The sequence below is a fragment of the Camarhynchus parvulus genome, chromosome 3, assembly GCF_901933205.1.
Source record: "Camarhynchus parvulus chromosome 3, STF_HiC, whole genome shotgun sequence".
Taxonomy (NCBI): Eukaryota; Metazoa; Chordata; class Aves; order Passeriformes; family Thraupidae; genus Camarhynchus; species Camarhynchus parvulus.
This window is the reverse complement of record NC_044573.1, coordinates 83,517,057-83,535,599: the sequence shown is the minus strand read 5'-3', so window position 1 is coordinate 83,535,599 and position 18,543 is coordinate 83,517,057. Positions and strand designations below refer to the sequence as shown.

The window sequence follows — 18,543 nt, the reverse complement described above, 5'->3', positions numbered from 1 at the left end:
CTGTGAGGGGAAGAGGAGGGGCAGACTCTGATCTCTTCTCAATGGTGACCAATGACAGCGCCCAAGGGAATGGCCTGAAGTTGTGTCAGGGGAGATTTAGGTTGGATATCAGGAAAAGGTTCTTCACCCAGAGGGTGTTTGGGCACTGGAACAGGCTCCCTAGGGAAGTGGGCACAGCACCAAGCCTGACAGGGCTCAAGGAGCATTTGGACAATGCCCTGTGACACATGCTGTGACTCATGGAGATGGTTCTGTGCAGGGACAGGAGATGGACTCAATGATCCTTGTGGGTCTCTACCAACTTAGGATATTCAGTGATAATTTGACTGTGTCCAACTGGGTTTAGAACATTTCCAAAGATGAAGACTCCACAACCTCTCTAGACAACCTGATCCAATGTTTCACTACACTCAGGGGGAAAAAGCTTTTCCTTATACCTTATGAAAAAATAGGCTGTCTAGGCCCCCTAAAACTAATTCTAGGAGTGTGAACATCTAATCTTATAGCTAAGAAATCCTGATGACAAAACTGGAAGAAACAATGAAATGTTCATTCTTCTGGACTTTGATCACTGTTAATTTGATTTTATTTAAAGTTTATTTCAGTTTAGGGTTTAGCTAAAACAGTCAAAATGGCATCAGCCATTGACATTTCAAAACAGACTTGCTCCCATTGTTCCCTCCACTTCTATGGCATTTGCTCACAGCTCCCAGAATTTTAAAGTTGTTCCACAGCTAAACTGCTGATCTGCTTAAAACTGCTGATTACTTTACTATCTAAAATGAAACTCTTCTAAATAAAGGGCTTTAGCTGAGGGAGATGACTATCACTTCTTCATAATTCTCATTCCCAAAGGTTAAAGTGAGGATTACCTACCTCATAGGAATTCTGTGAAATTTAATTAGCATGCAGATATAAAATTAATGGAAATATTGATTTTTACCTAAATCTTATTTTAGTAATACAAATTTCACATTTTACTAGAAGCAGAAGCTGAAGTCTGCACATGAAATTATACTATGCATGATGTGAAGAGGATAAGATATGAAACACTCTGTTGGAGACAAATAATTTTTGTAATTTTATGCTTTCTCAGCCTGGTCAAGAAGATTACACAATCTGAAATGCAGGTAAGAGGTTTTCTCCTAAATCATGTCTTCAAGAGCCTCAGAAAAACAGCCTCTGTGCACAGCTGCAAGTAGATGAAAGTAAATGACAATCTTGCTGAGCAGACAGAGATGATTTTTTGCATTAGCAGAAAATTTCCTTGATGCTACAGTGGGAGATGGGAGCTGGACCTGTGTTTTCAACACTTTCACTCAAGAAGGAACACCAAGCAATTACAAGAATATTTTTCTGAGGTTAATGGCACTAACACATCCCCCTGTTTACTGGCTCTAGATCCTGTTGCTCAGGATTTTTGCAGGAAGGAAGAGTGCAGTATCTGAAAAGAGAAGTTTGTTTCCTCAATAGCTAATCTTGTGTCTACAACTCACCACAATTCTTGGCGCACATTTTTGACTAGTTTCTTCTGCGTAGCTTTTTTTTTTCATGTGCTGATTCATTGTGCAAGGATCATGAATTATGCAATGAAGTCATTGAAAAGTCTCTACAAAACATGCCAGGGACTCCTCCTCACCACTAACAATGTCATTCTTCATAATTAGCTTTAATTTTCACATGCCACCCTCTACTCCTTGAACTTCTTGACAGCTCAGAAGCACAGAGAGTTCTTGCAGCATTCCCATAGGTGAGTTGACACTGTCCATCAAGGCAGGAGCTAATTTGAGAAAACAAGAGTAATCTTTCCAGCCATTGTCTCCAGGCTTTGCTCTGAACAGTGATAGTGTTACAGAAAGAGGAAGGAAATAATGTAGATCCCAAACAATACATGCTTTACATTGGGTAGAAAACAACTTGACTTCAGGAATTTGGGATTTGGTAATAATCTGGACACCCATGCAGACCACAAACATACTATTCCAGCTGGGAGATGTTCAAATAGGAAAATCATTGTCAGCATTATTTATTGCCTGATTTTATTCTCTCATGGGGCGTTCCAGGCAAACAGCACTAAGCAATCTTTGAAGGAAAGATTTCTGTCCAATGTACTAAAATTGCTTCTGTGTTTTCTAAAGAACTGTGCTCTTTTCAGTTTAACCATGTTTTATAACTCATATCTCACAAGCGATTAAAAACAAAATTTAAAAAATAACAAACAAAAAACCCCCAAAACCAAAATCAGCGACAACAACAAAAAAGAACCAGCAGTATGTTTCCCAACTGGTTCTCCAGCAACTATGTGAATTATAATTTGAGGATGGCTAAATACTGTAATTGGTGTGAGGACTTTGTGGCTTTGTTTATACTGTTTGGATGAAAGTGGGCCAAATTCCTGCTCCATTACCATTTGTGCTCATACTGATGGCACAGATCCTTGCAGTTCAGCCACCTGGAAATCTTCTGCTGTGTTGTTGGGTCTCTCTGGGACCCTCAGGACTCTGCTGTTTTGACATGCTGGAGCAAGGTGCAGCCAGATGGTGGTCATGGGCTTGTCCACACTGTGGGTGATTTTAGCCTGCTCAGCTCACTGAGATCTTGTGCCAGAACTTTGGAATAAGGTGAACTTGGACTGAAGGGAGGGCTTGGCTCGTACTTACATGAGAACCTGTTTATAGTCTTTCAATCTAAGAGACAAAACCAGCAGAGTTTCAACCAAGAAACCTGTGTTTCAATTGGCTGTGTAATTCCTTTGATGTGTGATCAAGGACACTGCTTTGTCGTCATCTCAAGCCACTTTAATACTATATTACCATTAACTTCAGTGAGGCAGGTTTTCCTTAAGCAATATTCAGCTTTTCAAGCAATGCTAGTAATGGTCAAATGACCTAGAGTGCTACCTGAAAAATAACCCTACAACAGTAATAAGTAAAGGTAAGTGTTCAGTTAAGCTGGTGAGCGCTCCAACTCAGAGAGCATTCTCTCCCAAATGCAAATGGTGTGGTGACTGCCTTGGGGCTGGGCAAACACAGATCACTAAAGAGCCACAGTCTTGCCTGGAGGTCTCTGCCCTGCAGCACTTCACCCCCATGCTGTGGAGCAATCTTTACCACTGAAAAGGTCTGGCTACCAGGAACACTTGCCTGTGTGAAGTACTGAACCAAGAGTGCTCAGGAGGGAGTTTAGGAAAAAATTGGCTAGCTTGGATGAAAAAAATACCTGAGACCTGCTGAGCCATGTAACAGTATTGAGGATCAGAATGCAGTGCCAAGGAAACCATCCTGACACCATGTAATTTGATAGAAGAGATGTAGCACAAGGTAGCAATTATTGTGCTAAGGGAAATTCACAGAAACATCAAAGATCACAACTTTGAACTTTGCATGCGGGCCACAAGCAACTTTTCTGCCAAGGAAAGGAGTTTGCACCCAGAGTTTGTTTTCCTATGTCTGTCTTTTTGGGCCAGCTCATGGTTGCATTTTCCTTTAAATCTTTTTCTATAAATTGAATAAAATGCAAAGTCTGCTAAAACCAAGCATCAAAAGGCCAAAGACCAAAACAGAATTGCAGCCTTTCTCTTACTACAGGTGAAAGGGAATACACCTGGAATACACCTGCCAGCTGGGCTGCCTGACTGACAGGCAGCAGATGGGGCCCAGAGAACCACAACATCAGCAACTGAAGCTGAATAAAAGCTTTTCTGAGTTGGGCAAGACCCCACAGACTATTCAAGGTTACAGAAGTATAAAGTAAGAGAAAAAAATGCCCCTAAAAAGAAGAAAAAGAGAGGTGGTCCCAACAAACTTGCAATGCACAGCACCTCTGAAACCAGAGACTAAGGAGCAAGGTCTCCAGTGTTGCAGAGCTATTATAAGGCTGAACCTAAGGATGGACCTAAAAGGCAGCATATGCAGGGTTGACTCAGAAAGTGGCCTGTGGTAAACAACATCTTATTTGATGAAGCAAGAAATTATGTAACTTTTTTTTTAGTTTGTTATAGGTCTACTACTGAAAAACCAGTACATGTCTTTAAAACATAAATATTTTAAAGGCTATTTAACAGCTGTATTTGACTCTTATCAATTTTTTCTGATTTTAACTAAAGATTGACATAATGATTTGAATGGTTAAGTCCAGATGACTGCAATTATCTAGCTTCCATAGCAAAATGAGTATTTTTCTCCTGTTTATCTAGTGTGTAATGCTTAACTCTCTGCATACTTTTCGAAAAGTGTTTCCCTACCAAAGTACCAGGAAACTTGTCCGTATGGACAATGAGCTATTTAAACACTTTTGCAATTCTACTTTAAAAAACAAACTTTAAGCACAGCATTGTAAGATGGCCAAACTCAGAAAAAAAATTAAAAAACCAAAACCAACCAAAAAAACCCCAAAGCAACATTTGTGAATACTTCACCATTTTTACAGTCATATCCTTGCAGGAAGGATGGCATGGACTGCTCTAGAGAGGAGCTGGGCCTGCCCTAGGCAGCCAGCCTATGGCCTAGGAGAGTGTGCAGTCATTGCAGCCCCAAGTGCAGACTCCTCTGGCAGACAGCCTGAGTGTAGGTAACAGTAAGTTACTGCTGTATGAAAACTTCTTCAGAACCAGTGACACCTTTGAGTAACAACTGCAAAGGTCAGCCTTCAGATTCAGTGAAGTGAACACTGAGAAACAATTTGGCAACACATTTCTAACATCATAAAGGAGGACAACTCCCCCTGATTAAAGGGCAGTGGGATCACGACCTCCCTTTTCTACTCATAGCTTTGACATTTCCACAGTAATAGGGACATGTTTTGACAGCTTTAAGAAAATACTAACTCTGAAATCTTTCTACTGTTCTCTGGAAAAAGTTTCAGTAATTAATTTTATCCAATATGAGGATCCTAGCACATGGGCATGGAAGCAGTGCGCTGTAGCACTGATTAACACAGTAATTCAAGATACCAGTGATTTAAGACAGCTGTTAGGTCAGAGCTTTGCTTTACAATATCATTGATTGAATGTATTTCCCCCTTAGGGGTGTTTAAGTATTCTAGGATTGGTGATATACAAACCCATCAGCATTCTGTATATACAGGGAAGTGTAGGATTTATTACTCCTTTTTATTTAATGTTCCACAAGATGTTGCAGGCTGACATTAACACTGTGAATGGACTGTAGGGCAAAAAACTGTCCCTTCATTTCCCCTATTGTTTGGGCACTACCTGGTTGTCTTGCACATGACCACTGCAGACTGGGAGGGGATAGGGGTGGCTGAGACAAGGATGTCAGCATTTGTCCATGCTGAGCTAGGATGCAGACTGCCCTGCTACCCTACTGTCTATATGAGATTTTCCTGCTGTGGAAACAGCCCAGTTAATTCTTCAGTAGTGGCTGGTCATAAATCATTGCGAAGGCAGCGTGGGTGATGGTGATTTGGATGTGAGTATCAAAACTCTGCTAGCTCTGGCTAGCTCCACAGTGTGCACTCACTGGTAGAGGATTGGATGTAGTTGCTGTAGCTCATGCACGGGTTTTATGTCAAGCAAGCACATACAATCTAGTTTCACAAAGATGAAGTGCTGAGAAAAGTGCATTGAGTTCAAATCCTGCCTTGCAAACCAGAGGGAGAGTACAAAGCAGTCGTGTGCCTCACATGGGCAGTGGTTTCATTTGTGGGAATCTGTACCGCCACCAGCAGAGTTCCTGAGAAAATGTAACTGAGGGCTTAAGGCCTATTTATCCATTAACTTGTCCTCAAAGGTTTTCTCCATGTAGCCTTAACTTAAACCAGCAAAGAGCCTTGTTGAAACTGCTGCTTTTTTCTTTTTCTTTTTACAAGAGACCAACTGTGCTTTTCTTTCATTCTGTGGAGTACACAGCTGACATTATTATCCACATGCTTAGCAGTGCCTCTGCTGTAACCGATGACGCTCGCTCTTAACTGCACTAGGAAGACAGGAGTGGGTTGAAGCCATTTTTAGAACAACATGCTATTTCCTTTTTTAGTGCTGACTCATTCACTGTACCTTGTGGTATGTTTACCCCAATTGCTTGCTGCTTTGGAGGCTGTTGAATGAGGAAGGAATATTAATCAGTGACACATCGCACTGTGCTCCAGAACTGCAGTCATGGTAAGTGTGATGCCATCGCCTGTCTTTTGGCTCTACTGTAGGAATTATTTTTCTTTAACTAGCATTCAAAGGTATTTCAGTTCTGGAAACCGTAAGTGACTCTTTTGTGACTATCCTTTCAGCACAGTTACCTAGTTCATATCCTTTTTTTTTCTGTTAAAAATCTTTGCTCCTTGCTAGTACTCATATCAGAGTGGAATTAATCAAAGTCATTGCACTGTACACATGTGAGCCCTAATTAGCCAAAACAGCTGATGAAGACAGAGGAGATCTCACAGCTCATTTATCTTCTTCTTAACATATTTTATATTAAAATTAAAATGACTTGGAAAACAGTAGCAGCCACTATGGCTAAAACTATACAAAAGTGTGCATTACTGCATGGGTGTTCTACTTGGGCTGTTTTGCTGCTGAGTGAGGTGGCAAAGTGTTTGGTGCCCAGAAATGCATTGAAATGCTCAATTTGTCTGCATTCAAAATAGAAATTAGAGGCCCATACACAGTAATTGCAGCTAATCATTCACAAGATATGGTGTGATAAATGCTGTTAGTGTACAGTTACACAGGGTAGCCCTCTGCTCTTGAGATGATAATTGGTCAACTGATTGACATTACAACCCTCCCAAACGAGCTCCTCACTCTTCCCCTCTCCCTTCTTCCTCTGTGTTCTCATCACCTCCACTGTAGGAGTGAAGCAAATCTGATCTGGGTTTTAAATGATAAAAAGAATCACTATTTTATACAGCTTCATTTCAACTAATTTAATTCTCTCAAACCATCCACTTTAGGACTAGATGACCACCCATGCTTGAAAAAGGCATGCTGACTGAATCAGCTCTGACTTACAGCACCACACTCCCCGTCCAAGGAGATGCCTTAGCTGCAAGGACTCTGTGTGGAGAAGGAAATGCAAAACCCTAAAAGAGGAGCCACAGATTAAGCCTGGAGATTTATCAGGTTAAAGAAATACTTGCTTTCAACTCTAGGACATGACTGAAGCATATAAAGAGGAGACAACTTCAAAATCCCTTGTCTTATCTCCTTTTCCCAGGCATTTGTTAATTTGCTAGTAGCTACCTTCTTAGAAAGAAAATTCATATACTCACTCTTCAGAGTTTCGGTTTGAAGGAGAAGAAGCTCAGTAATTATGACAGAAGACAAAGCGGAAGCTCAGAAACATAAGACAGTAAAGAAAGTCTACAGCACAGGTCTAAGACTGCCATGGTTTTTCAGTTTGAGATTCTGCATATCAAAAGTCTCAGTGGAAAACAGAAGTAGAAATATTTCATGCAGATAATGAAAAAAATAATAGGAAGAAAACCAATAGATAGAAAAATGAGGTGGCTACTGAGAAACCTCATATAACTAGGTAGTAGAACAAAAGTAGAAAAAAGGTAGTAGAAAAAATTTAAAAACCATAAAATTAAAAAGGATAGTAATATATAAATATAGACATTAATTTTTTGTTATTCAGACGTATGCTTACATATTTATATATTCATTGAAGGACTGTAATTTCACAGCTTTATTTTAAAAAGAATCAAAAATATATAGCTAACATCAGTCAGGACATGTATTTAATACCACTTTAAAAACAGAGACCTTGCGAAAAGCCTTGGGGTTGTATGCTAATCTGTTCAATGTGCACCTCAGGGAAATCTGCTGCTGCACATCAGCTTCATAATCCCTTAAATTCTCATTGAAATCTACTTTTGAGCAAGGCAGTAAAAAATCTCCTGGGTAGGGATTCTGACATGTTTCTCTACTTTTCTCAGTTTCTGAAGCCAATGATTATTTTTATCCAATCATTATTCAGTGATGGTGCTTACACTGCCATAAGAAAAGTTAAACATCCCTCCTCAGTTTTGCAGATAGAGAAATTGAAGTGTTGAGAGATTAAAAAATTACTTTTCCTGAGTTAGAGAGAAAGTTCCTGGCAGAGGTAATAATGGGACATATTTCTGATCTTAATGATTACAACATGACAGCCCAACATCCCTCAAAGCAGAAGTTTAAAAACCAAGCAATTAGTTATTTCATTGGCAGAATAGAATCCCCTCAATTTGTTTGCTGACCTTGGGCAGTGAATAAGCCAGCCACTCAGTCTGAGGGATATCTATGCTCTGAATGGCATATTCTGATATGATGAAACCTATGTTTTATTTTAATATTTTATAATGAGAATATTTCTGTTATAGAATTCCTTGTATTAGTGCTTTGGACACAAGTATAGAATCCTTGTGGTAGTAACTGCGCACTTGAGTTGTAACACATTTCCATTATAGGATCCCTGTGAATAGGGAATGGGTACTGTCCCATTTTTAAAGGTCTTAAAAACAAAGATCACAAAGTCTCTGTGCAGCAAAAATTTGGATTCCCATCTCCTAGATTTTAAGCTGGATAAGCCTTCCTAATTACTAAAAGAAAATTCCTTTCTGTAGTAATCCTAATTCACAAAAAGCATAAAAAGTGGCTGTAAAGAAGTGTGCCTTTCCAACCCCTAGGCCTGTCACTGGGCTTGATCTAAAGCTTAGTGATAATCAAGTTAGTTTGTGAGCTCAGTCTTTCACATTCACTTGAGGATGCTGATAAAATTTGGGAGTAAGGAGAAGGCAAAGGAAAATTAAAAATTTATAGCTTCTGTAAAGACAAATGAGATATAGGAGTGGAGGTATGGGGAAGAAGAAACAATGAACCATGATTCAGAAGGAAAGCAGTAAACCCAAAAGAGGTATAGAGGAACCAGAGTTTTCAGGGTAGAAGTGTGGAATGGGAAGGAAAAATCTAATCATATCTAAACTTCTCTGTAGTGTCACAGCTGTATGCATGGTTTCAGAACATAGACAGAATGGAAGTCTCTGCACATGACGCACTTCCAGCTCTGGCTCCTTGAGTTAGATCAAAAACTTCCAGGGAAGTGCAGTCTATTTTACATACATGAGAATGTACTTGGATATGATAAAATACCACAGCTGTCAGTCTAGATTGGAATCAATTTGCATGGTAACGCTCTGAGGGCTGCAATTTATTTTCTTTTCTCTGCAATCAGAAACTTTCCCTGTTTCAGTAGGGAAGATTGATCCTGGATGTCTGCATATGCATTTGAAAAGATCTGGCTCTTCCAGTTCCACTCATCACTATTGGATACATATAGCTCTGAGAGGAGAGACTTCTGCACAGAAGCACAGTAATTTCTGCAGGGCCCAGAGAAACTGAAAATCTCATAATACATAGATCTGGATGAGAGATTTCCCCATGTTAATGTGAGAATTGGTGAAGTTCTGGAGAAAGAGGAGTTCCTTAAAAAGAAATAGAAGAGAATGTACTCAGAACAATGTGGGCTGTGCAGGGTATACTTAGCATAAATTATTAAAGGAATATTTGTATACTACATCTGTTTCTGGTGACAAAGCCAGCTGAAGAAGTTATCCTCTGACGTACTCTCTCCTTTCTGCTCTGCACCTACTACAGTTCTGTGTATAATCTGATATGCTTATGTCACTTGTGATGGGACTGTGCTGGACATAGGCCAGGTAAATTATTCAAATGTCTAAAAATAGTATTTTGGAAAGTATTCTTTAAACCCTTGTCACTCTATGATCCAGATCGTTTTGCAGCATGGTAAATAGTTACATTAGCGTGACTTTGGAGTGGCAAAGGGCATCAAGCAGGAGATATTAAAATTTAAATGTAGGAGAAAGTGGGAGCTTCTTTGTTGCTACAAGAGAGCACATGTGCAGAACACCATCAAAACCAGTCTGAGGCCCAGACCCGAAATATCTCTCTCCCTGAGGTACCCATGTATCTTTTAACACAGATGTTATAGTATGGTTTCAAAAGAGACTCAGTTCAATATCATCCTGGGTGATCCAATCATTAAAAAGAACTATGTGAGTCATCACCACCACAACAAAGCAATTTGGTACACCAATAAATCCATTCATCTGTTACTTACAAAAACATGGAGAGAAGGAATAAAAGAACACAAAAATAGGATTCCCCACAGCCTGTTTTTAAAATCACCCATTCATGGATGTATTTGAAACACTCTTTCTAGCTCTCAGACTGCTGAGAGTATTGCTCCCTTTTTGGTGTGATATATATATTTCATCAAGGTGTTCAGTATGAATTCCAAAGATGAAAACACATCTACTGACCTGAAACAAATTTATATCACACCTGTTTGATAGTTTTTAATCTGTGGTCTATAAACAAAGACAAAAGCCAGAGATTTCTCACTTTAATGGAATATCTGATATCTGCATTAGGAGAGCCGTACAGAAATTCTTTGAGAGGTACCTTTGTATATTTTTTACAATGACTACGGCATATACTGTGATGCTCTTTTCATTAAAATCTCAAGAAAATCTTCCTCTTACCTGAAGGTAATGGCACGGCCTCAAAGAAGGTTTGATTTCCTGATGAACCAGAGGCTTATCTAAGTTCAGTGATGATTTGCGATAAGCTTCTTTAGCCTGACTTACTGTAAGCGTGGACCAAGAACTCCTTTTCATGTATTTACTATCAGGGGTCATTGGTAGCCCTTCACAAGCCGAACACTTCACATCATTGTTACTTTTGGAAGTCTTCAATGAGAGATCCCCAAAATGCCCCTGGAGTGCCTCAGGATAGCAATGGGATATATGATCTGCGTGGTGCCTATTTACCACACTAGGGGTTCGGTAAGTGCTATCGCTGTCCAAATTATCATCGGAGCTCCACCAGCTACTCATTCCAGATTTATGCTTGCCTTCTGGTTTTCGCTCCTTACTTTTACTCCTTTTGCTATGCTTGGAATGGTGCCCATGATGATGATCGTCCCCTCGACTGTCTCCTTTTGTTCCATTAACATTGCCCTTGGATGATCCTTCCAGAGAATGAGATTTAGTAAAAAGTTTCTGGACGGAATGAACGAGATGGCGAATCCTACCCGGGCTCTCGCTGCGCTGCTCCGCAGCTGTTGAGGTCCGCTGGTACTGTAAAGTATGAAACCCATCCCGGTGAAGAGGAAGCTGTTTCTCAAACTGGTCCAAAAGATTTGCAGGAATACGGTTAATCTTAGGGTTACCGTGAGACATGGCGCAGTCGTCTCTGGAGTCGTAATGTGAGCTGTAGTGCATTCTGGGGAAAGTGCTACTGGACATGTGATCGCCCATTACCATGGGCATCATCATGCACTCAGAATGAATGGAGCTGCGGGGGGAGCAACGGTGGTGGTCCAGCGGGCAGCTCTCCGTGGGGCTGAGGAGATACGACGGCCTTGGCTCCTGCCCATGGTGGATAAGGTCGTGGGTATGGTCACAATCTTCAGGGGATGCTAAGCCACAAGTATGAGCTGAACATAACTGTGGTTGATTGCGACTACCAGATAATCCTTTCATATTCCTCGGAGCAGGAGAGTATCTTTCTTCATTGAAGTGCTGAGAAGGCGACCATGAGTACTGCTGGTCTGTCATGAGAACACATAAAACCTGTGTTATGTGTCTGATTAAAAGATCAACTTGAAAATTCCAAGTATATTGAACAACTAAACATTTTTTCTCTATGACCTTGGTAGAAAGTCTCACCATTCATGAAATTGTTTCCACTATTTAAAAACTGATTAAAATTGTTCACTGTGAGTAAATTATGGGGAGAATACAGCCTTCTTTCTCTTTGCAAAATTGTGTGCTACCAATTCTAGATGTTATGAAGCTATTAATTGTGTAAATTTACTCAAATGTAATGGATACATTCAAGTATTCAGTTTATTGTTTAATATTTATAGCTCATATGTCAAGCTTTGTGACTAATCATTTAAGTTACATGGGTCTAGTTTCTATTTTGGTGCTTCCACAGTTGGATATATTAAATGTATCCTTTTTACATGGAGTCATTTTTGTACATAAATTTAACTTCACTTTCTTCAATGAATGTCAGCTTCATGATCCTAAGTTCACTCTTCATAAGTATAAATAATAAACAGCAAGAAGAAAACAATATGGATGTGCTGAAATGAAGCTAAATTTTTATATTGCTAAACAGTTTATCAATAAAAACTTTTTATGACCACACTACAAAATATTTACTTAATCACTCTAAGTTATTCCTGAAAAAAACCCCAAATATATTTAGGTGCAAGCTATGGGGTTTTGTATACTTGATTACTTGTTCCTATGAATCATGTGCTCCAAGTTGTGGTTATTATGCAAGCATGATTGCTAAATAAGAGTAGCTTGTAAGCAAAGATTTTGATACTTAAGCCTTTGATTTTTTTTTCTCTCATGCAATTTCTTGCAGCTGTCACATGTTACAAACAGAAAAATAGAAACAACCCCAGAAATACTTCAATTTGATTTTCCCATTCACTTTCCCTCTTCAATTTCAGCTTATTTAAGAAACATTTCAATAGCAGACAAAGAGATAAGATGCAAGATAATCCTTTAGAGGATAAGACAGATGTGTGTTTATACAACCCACTTAGCACAGCCTTTCTGCAAATTTGCTCTAAGAATCTAAATAATCTTGCACAGGTGGTTGATACAAGGAAGTTGTAGGTCTCAACCAGAATGGAAGCTAGAGAATATTTACTAACTGGACGCTTGAAACCAGGCTGTAGAGATAGCACAGTAATTGACTGCACTTGGAAGGGTTTCTAAGCATATGACAAAGCTCTCCTAAATCATATTTCCACAGCTGGTGAAAACTCAGTGCCTGGATATGGTCATGAAACACATCAATACTCATATCTCTCTCCTAATTTATTCAACTAATATGTGTTATATCATGATACCTTAATCTAAATGCTGTGTATTTCCTATTGTGGGAGATGTTTTTGATAATTTTATTACACCCTAATTTCAACAGGGTTGCACACAACGTTTTAAAATGAATGCAGCGTTAAACTAATAAACAGTGAAGTATTCTTCAGCCTAGGCATAACGATGCCACACTGAAGTCAAAGATGGATTAATGGTACGAATGCCACCTCCATACTTGATCATGGCATCAAACTGATGGGTCTGTGCATGTAATCCTTTTCTGCTTCTATTTTGTTTTCCTGTCTGTTTCTTTTACTTAATTCTTGGCTATTATTACATTAAAATAAAATCTTATGACTGCTGATTGCCCAGTCTGTTGTTCTATTTAGGTTATAATACCTTGCAGAAATGTAGTTACAGGAAGGAAATAGAACTGTTTCTCTGAAATGACGTAATTGTGATTATACACAGACATGGCAGTAAGTTATAATAGTGCTTTGGAATTCAGCCACATAAAGTAGTCCTGTAATTAGTGGTACTTACCCAGGATATTACCAAACATTATCAGGGGAATAATAATGGACCATGTGCTGAATTTATTTAGTCTGTACTTTCCATAAAGGGTTCCCAAAGCACCTGACAGAGATTACTACCGTAGTTCTTACAAACTCACAAGATTTGATAGACTGAAGAAGTTTTTTTACAATGAGGGTGGTAAAACACTGGAAGAGGTTGATCTCATTGAAGGTGTCCCTGTCCATTACAGGGAGGTTGGATTAGATGACCTTTAAAGGCGCCTTCCAACCCAAGGAGGGTACTGTTCTTCTTTTACAGAAATAGGAAGTTGCAATATAGGAAATATTTTCCAAAGTGCTTATGGATTTTCTGATATTAATGTTCAGAGAGGTGTGAGCCAGAGGGAGGTGGAAGGAAGCTCTTCTGTCACTCTATCAACATGATGAGAGTCAACCTCAAGCCTTTTCATCACAATCCTGCACATCTATGAATGAATATCACTTGTACTACGCCTCACCAGTGTATTTAGACAAAAAAAAAAAAAAAAAAAAAAAAAAAGGGCACAGCAGAAATCCAGAATGAAAGAAAGAGAATAAGAAACTAATTTTAAAGGAGTTCTTGAGCACAGAATTGTTAGTCCCTGATGATTTGTTTAGGTCTCATGCAACATCAAACATAACCCAGAAGGCTTCAAATATTTTTGTCCTGTTACATCCCTAGAAATATGAGAAGTGATGATTTGACTGCCCTGCAATGGACAATCTAACAACAGCTTTTCTGTCCCTCATGGCTCCCTGTGATTCCAGCACATTTTGCAACTACAGAAAAATACCTTTCTCTGTATGTTGCTTTCACATAGCATGCCTTCATATAGCATTTTTTGTGCTACATGAATGTCTGAATTATTTTTTTTTGGAAACACAGTAGCTAGAAACTGCGATAGGTATTTATTAAGTGTAATCAAAATGATTAAAACATGAATTAAGAAGTAGATGTTTTCCAGAAGTAATTGCCCCCTCTTAACTCTCTCGTAGAGAGTAACTAAACTAGACAAACTCCCAAATTACTTATATTTGCATCATTTAAATTTATCACTCTAATTAGGTTTGTCAATCTAGGATATCAAACTTGTTCTTTATCCCAGACACAACTAGTTTTTCATACAAATATTTTGAAAAACCTTCAGAATTTTGAAATACAATATATAAATTTATCAAGTAATTTGTGCTTTGTATTATTCAGTCAACTTTTTCAGGAGACTGAAGTGCTTGAAGAAACAGTTGAGCTGTGGCTGAACGAATTACTGTGTGGTACCAGAGCAGTGTAATTGCCCATGTGCTAGCTCTTGGCCAGCCAAGAAAAATGTCCTAGCTTAAAATTCAATTAAGTTAACATGCTTTTCTAGAATTTGCAAGGGGCTAAAAGTATGTCTCTGATCAATGACCACAGCACAGCTGATTCATAAAAGTTCATAAAGCTGCAGCAATTTTTTTTCTCAATCCTTTCAAAAGAAATTTAATATTTTGGTATAATTAAATTGTTTCATATTTGATAGATCAGATAATGACAAATTGGACTGAAGTTTTAGTCTATAACTTGAAGTTTGTTTTTTTTTTACAGCAGCTCTTATGTTTGCTCTGGGCAATCATCTAAAAACATAAAATGCCACCATCAGAACTAAAGAGCTAAAGGGAGACAGAAGAAGAAATAAACATAACCCAAAGCAGACAAAGAGATATAGGAATAGCAACAGAGAAAACTATATTATATGAGAGCATAGGAATGGCTTTTTTAAGATTTCATCAGAGCAAAATGGAATCTTCCAACTTCAATGGAAAGTCAGATAATATTTAAAGACTGGGGTTGGGGGTTGACGTAGAACAAGACAAGGGCTGTTATGTCAGAGAATCCAGTAATTCCAAAACCCTGAAAATCCCTTAAAGCTCTTCTTTTTCAGAGACTACTGTACAGATATGTCAACCTTTAACCTCAGCAGATGGAAGAATTTCTGCATCCCTTCCTATCTCTTTCAAGTCTTTCCCTGTTATGCCATGTTGTGTCCTGCTTTTCTTTTCCTCCTGTTTTCAGTTCTGAACTTTCTGAGAGTCATTCTCTTGCTCCAAGCAGACGTTGGTTTGCCTGTGTTTGGGGTCTGGCCACTATTTTTAGATAACCCAAGATTTTTCCTTGTGCTAGTCAGTATTAGGGAAAGAAAGATAGCCTCAAGGACCAAAATAATATTTGAAATGATGAATTAGAATTGCTATTAGTGTTCTAGGTTAGAAGTCTAAAACCCTCTAAGTAGAAAACATAAAGAGCTGTGTATTTCTAGAGTTCCTGGAACACTGCTCTTGGCTAAAGAGCATCAATAGAAAAACACAGAAACTTCTCTGACATGCAAAAGAAGTGTTTGTCTCCACAAATTTTTTTGTATGTTGCATATTAGAAGCAAGCTTTCAGGATGTGATAATACTCTCTGGAACTACTAAATGATGCTTGTTTTTTTTTTTCATACTTTTCTTTCTATTGAGAAATTAATTTTAATAGATTGAACTGTATAAGTCTGTCAGTAAACTGCTTTCCCATCTGAAACATCTGTGCTATTTTCATTGGAGAAGGAACTGTTCTTCTGCTTAGTGTAACCAGGAAAATGCACTGCTGAAAAGAGATACCTAATCTAGCTTTCAAAAAGAGGTAGTAGACAAAACCAGATTGCTGCATCTTGCTGTTTCACACAGCTGAATGAGTGTTGAAATGCATTATGAAAAATATATCCTCACAACATAACCTATAACTAATAAAAAATGAAATACTGGGAAAACGGGCATATTAATTAAGTAGACATTAAACATGAAAATGCATAATTAAATGTTTTAGCTGGTAAAATGTCTGTCCAAAGTCTGCATTAAGTAGTATTATATGAGTACTGTTTCCTCATTAACTTGTTACCATATTTTTCTCTGTTCTATACTAGCCTTGACAATGAATATTTACAGGGATTGAGAAGAGTGACTAACTGGCCAAATGCAAGGAAGAAGTCCTGGAAATGCAAATGCCTTAAGCTTCTGCTATGGTCTCATGAGATTTCCAATCTCTTTATGTAGCACAACGTCTGGTATAAAATTTACATAAAATTGCAAAGATTGAGTGACCACCTTCCAGATTTAGAAGATGACTTGTATTTTTGGTGATGTGTGCGCTCTTCATGCAGTGTGTTGACCTTTCCATGAGTTCCTACATAACTACTCAGGCTGCTTACTTGAAATATTGAACATGGAGTGGCATCCCCTCAGAGACAAGGTTTACTGGTTCTTGTGGCACTGCTGCCACAAGGTACTTCATGCCCCCAGTCTGCACAGCCAAAGGAAAGAAGTAGGTGGTTCTGAGGACCTAAAGCCGAGCACCAAAATGCCCAAAGCTGTCAAACAGCACATGGGCTGCATGTGCTTGGTTTGTTCTGACACATAAGCCTGAAAAACAAATGCTCCTCTATTCAGAATCCTGGGCACCATGTGGCAGGTATGTATGGCTGCTGCCACTAGCAGTGTAGACAGAGCTGGAGGGTGTGTCCAGCCCGTACAGTTCAACTCTTGCCATCACAGTTTCATACTAGGGAAATAGGAACTGATATGTAGATATGATTTCAGGAAAAACACCAGCCAAAGATCCTCACAAATACTCAGTCTGGATGTGGTTTTATTTTTTGAGTGAGAAACTGGCATGATTTTTCTGAAGCCTGAACTGTGTGTCCAAAAATGACAGATGAATACTACGCTTCATGTGTATATTTGTCTCTGCTGACTATGGCAAAAACTGTGGCTGACAAGCTCCAGTGCAGAAACCTACGTCAAAAATGCATAAGTTTAGTTGATCTGAAGCACATGGATACTTCTAGACCATGGCAAATATTTTAACAGCCCAAGCTAGTTCAGTGAAACCACATGACAAATAATGACCAAGGGTAAGATGGTTTTTATAACTCCAATGTTAGATGAAAATGGACATTCAAATTGTATTCTTAGAACAGCATCGGAGTCCAGAACATACAAAATTGGAGCAAAGTCAGAAAACCCAAAGGGAGAAGTAAGGACCATGTGGAATGCTGCAATTTATTCACCAGTCAGTTTTGAGCACTGTTACACAGGTGTCTGCATGTGGAACAAATATTTGATAGCACCAAATCCTATTGTTCAGCCCAACAGTTTTCCATGTCAATCCATCTTTCAAATAAAGATTAGTAAACTGACAGTCCAACATCTCAAGGCATTTATTTCTGAGATAAAAAAGCATGATAAGAGAAAAGGGTATATAATAAAAGGAGTGCAAAATAATAGTGAATGAGCAAGAATGGAACCTTGGAGGTGGTGAACAGGTTGGTGGGGGACTCAAAGCACAATATACTGGGAAGAAGGAAAGTACGGAATTGTGATGACTGGGGAAAGCTCTGACCAGGGACAAGCTAAAGCCAGGTTACAACACTGACTGCCTGGCATGGAGAACAGGGCATGCTATATGTGAAAATGAAGAAATGTGGAAACAGTATCTGAGGAATGAAGACATCTGACATCTTCTGGGTAGAAAAACCAGCCCTTGGACTGTATGGAGAGGATGAAAGTCACAGTGTTGTGTCCATGCCATGAAAAAGGACAGGACAGAAATCCATGAGAGGCAATATGGGATTTTTATAATGCTCCAGGATTTGGAGTGGAGCAATGCAGAGAGTCCTCAGGATGGTGCAAAATTAATTCCCATGGGTTTGAAGTGTGTGATGTCTTGGTACCAAGGAGTATGCAGCACACAGGCCTTCACAGTGCTTTTCAAGATTGAAGTATGTGTCATTATTCACCTTTCAACAGTGCTGTAACACAGGGAAGTCCACAAAATGATTTACGACTAATATTTTTTCACAGAATCTGTATGATCAGCGAAGTTCTGGAAAAAATATAATGTAGCAGAACTAGACTGACCTAAAATAACTGACACGTCAGCTTATTTTCTGGAAAAATCCAGCTCTATGGAGTCAACCAGGGCTTCACTTTGTGAATATCACTGAACAATTGGTTTTAATGCTTCCAAATACAGAGCAGAAATGCTAGCCCAACACCATTAAACATCCTTTGTTCCTTATTGTGCTTGGCTTTATGGATTTTCTACCCTAAAGGATAA

The 18,543-nt window shown here is 38.9% G+C and overlaps 1 protein-coding gene across 2 annotated transcripts in view; it reads right to left on the bottom strand.

Annotated features, from left to right (window-relative positions):
- DLGAP2 (DLG associated protein 2) overlaps positions 1-18,543 on the bottom strand; it is a 316,157-nt gene that overhangs the window by 70,842 nt on the left and 226,772 nt on the right. For both annotated transcript variants that reach the window (XM_030944311.1, XM_030944312.1), the window contains exon 5: positions 10,501-11,570. In XM_030944311.1, coding sequence (XP_030800171.1) covers positions 10,501-11,570 — 1,070 coding nt within the window. The remainder of the gene's footprint in view (positions 1-10,500; positions 11,571-18,543) is intronic.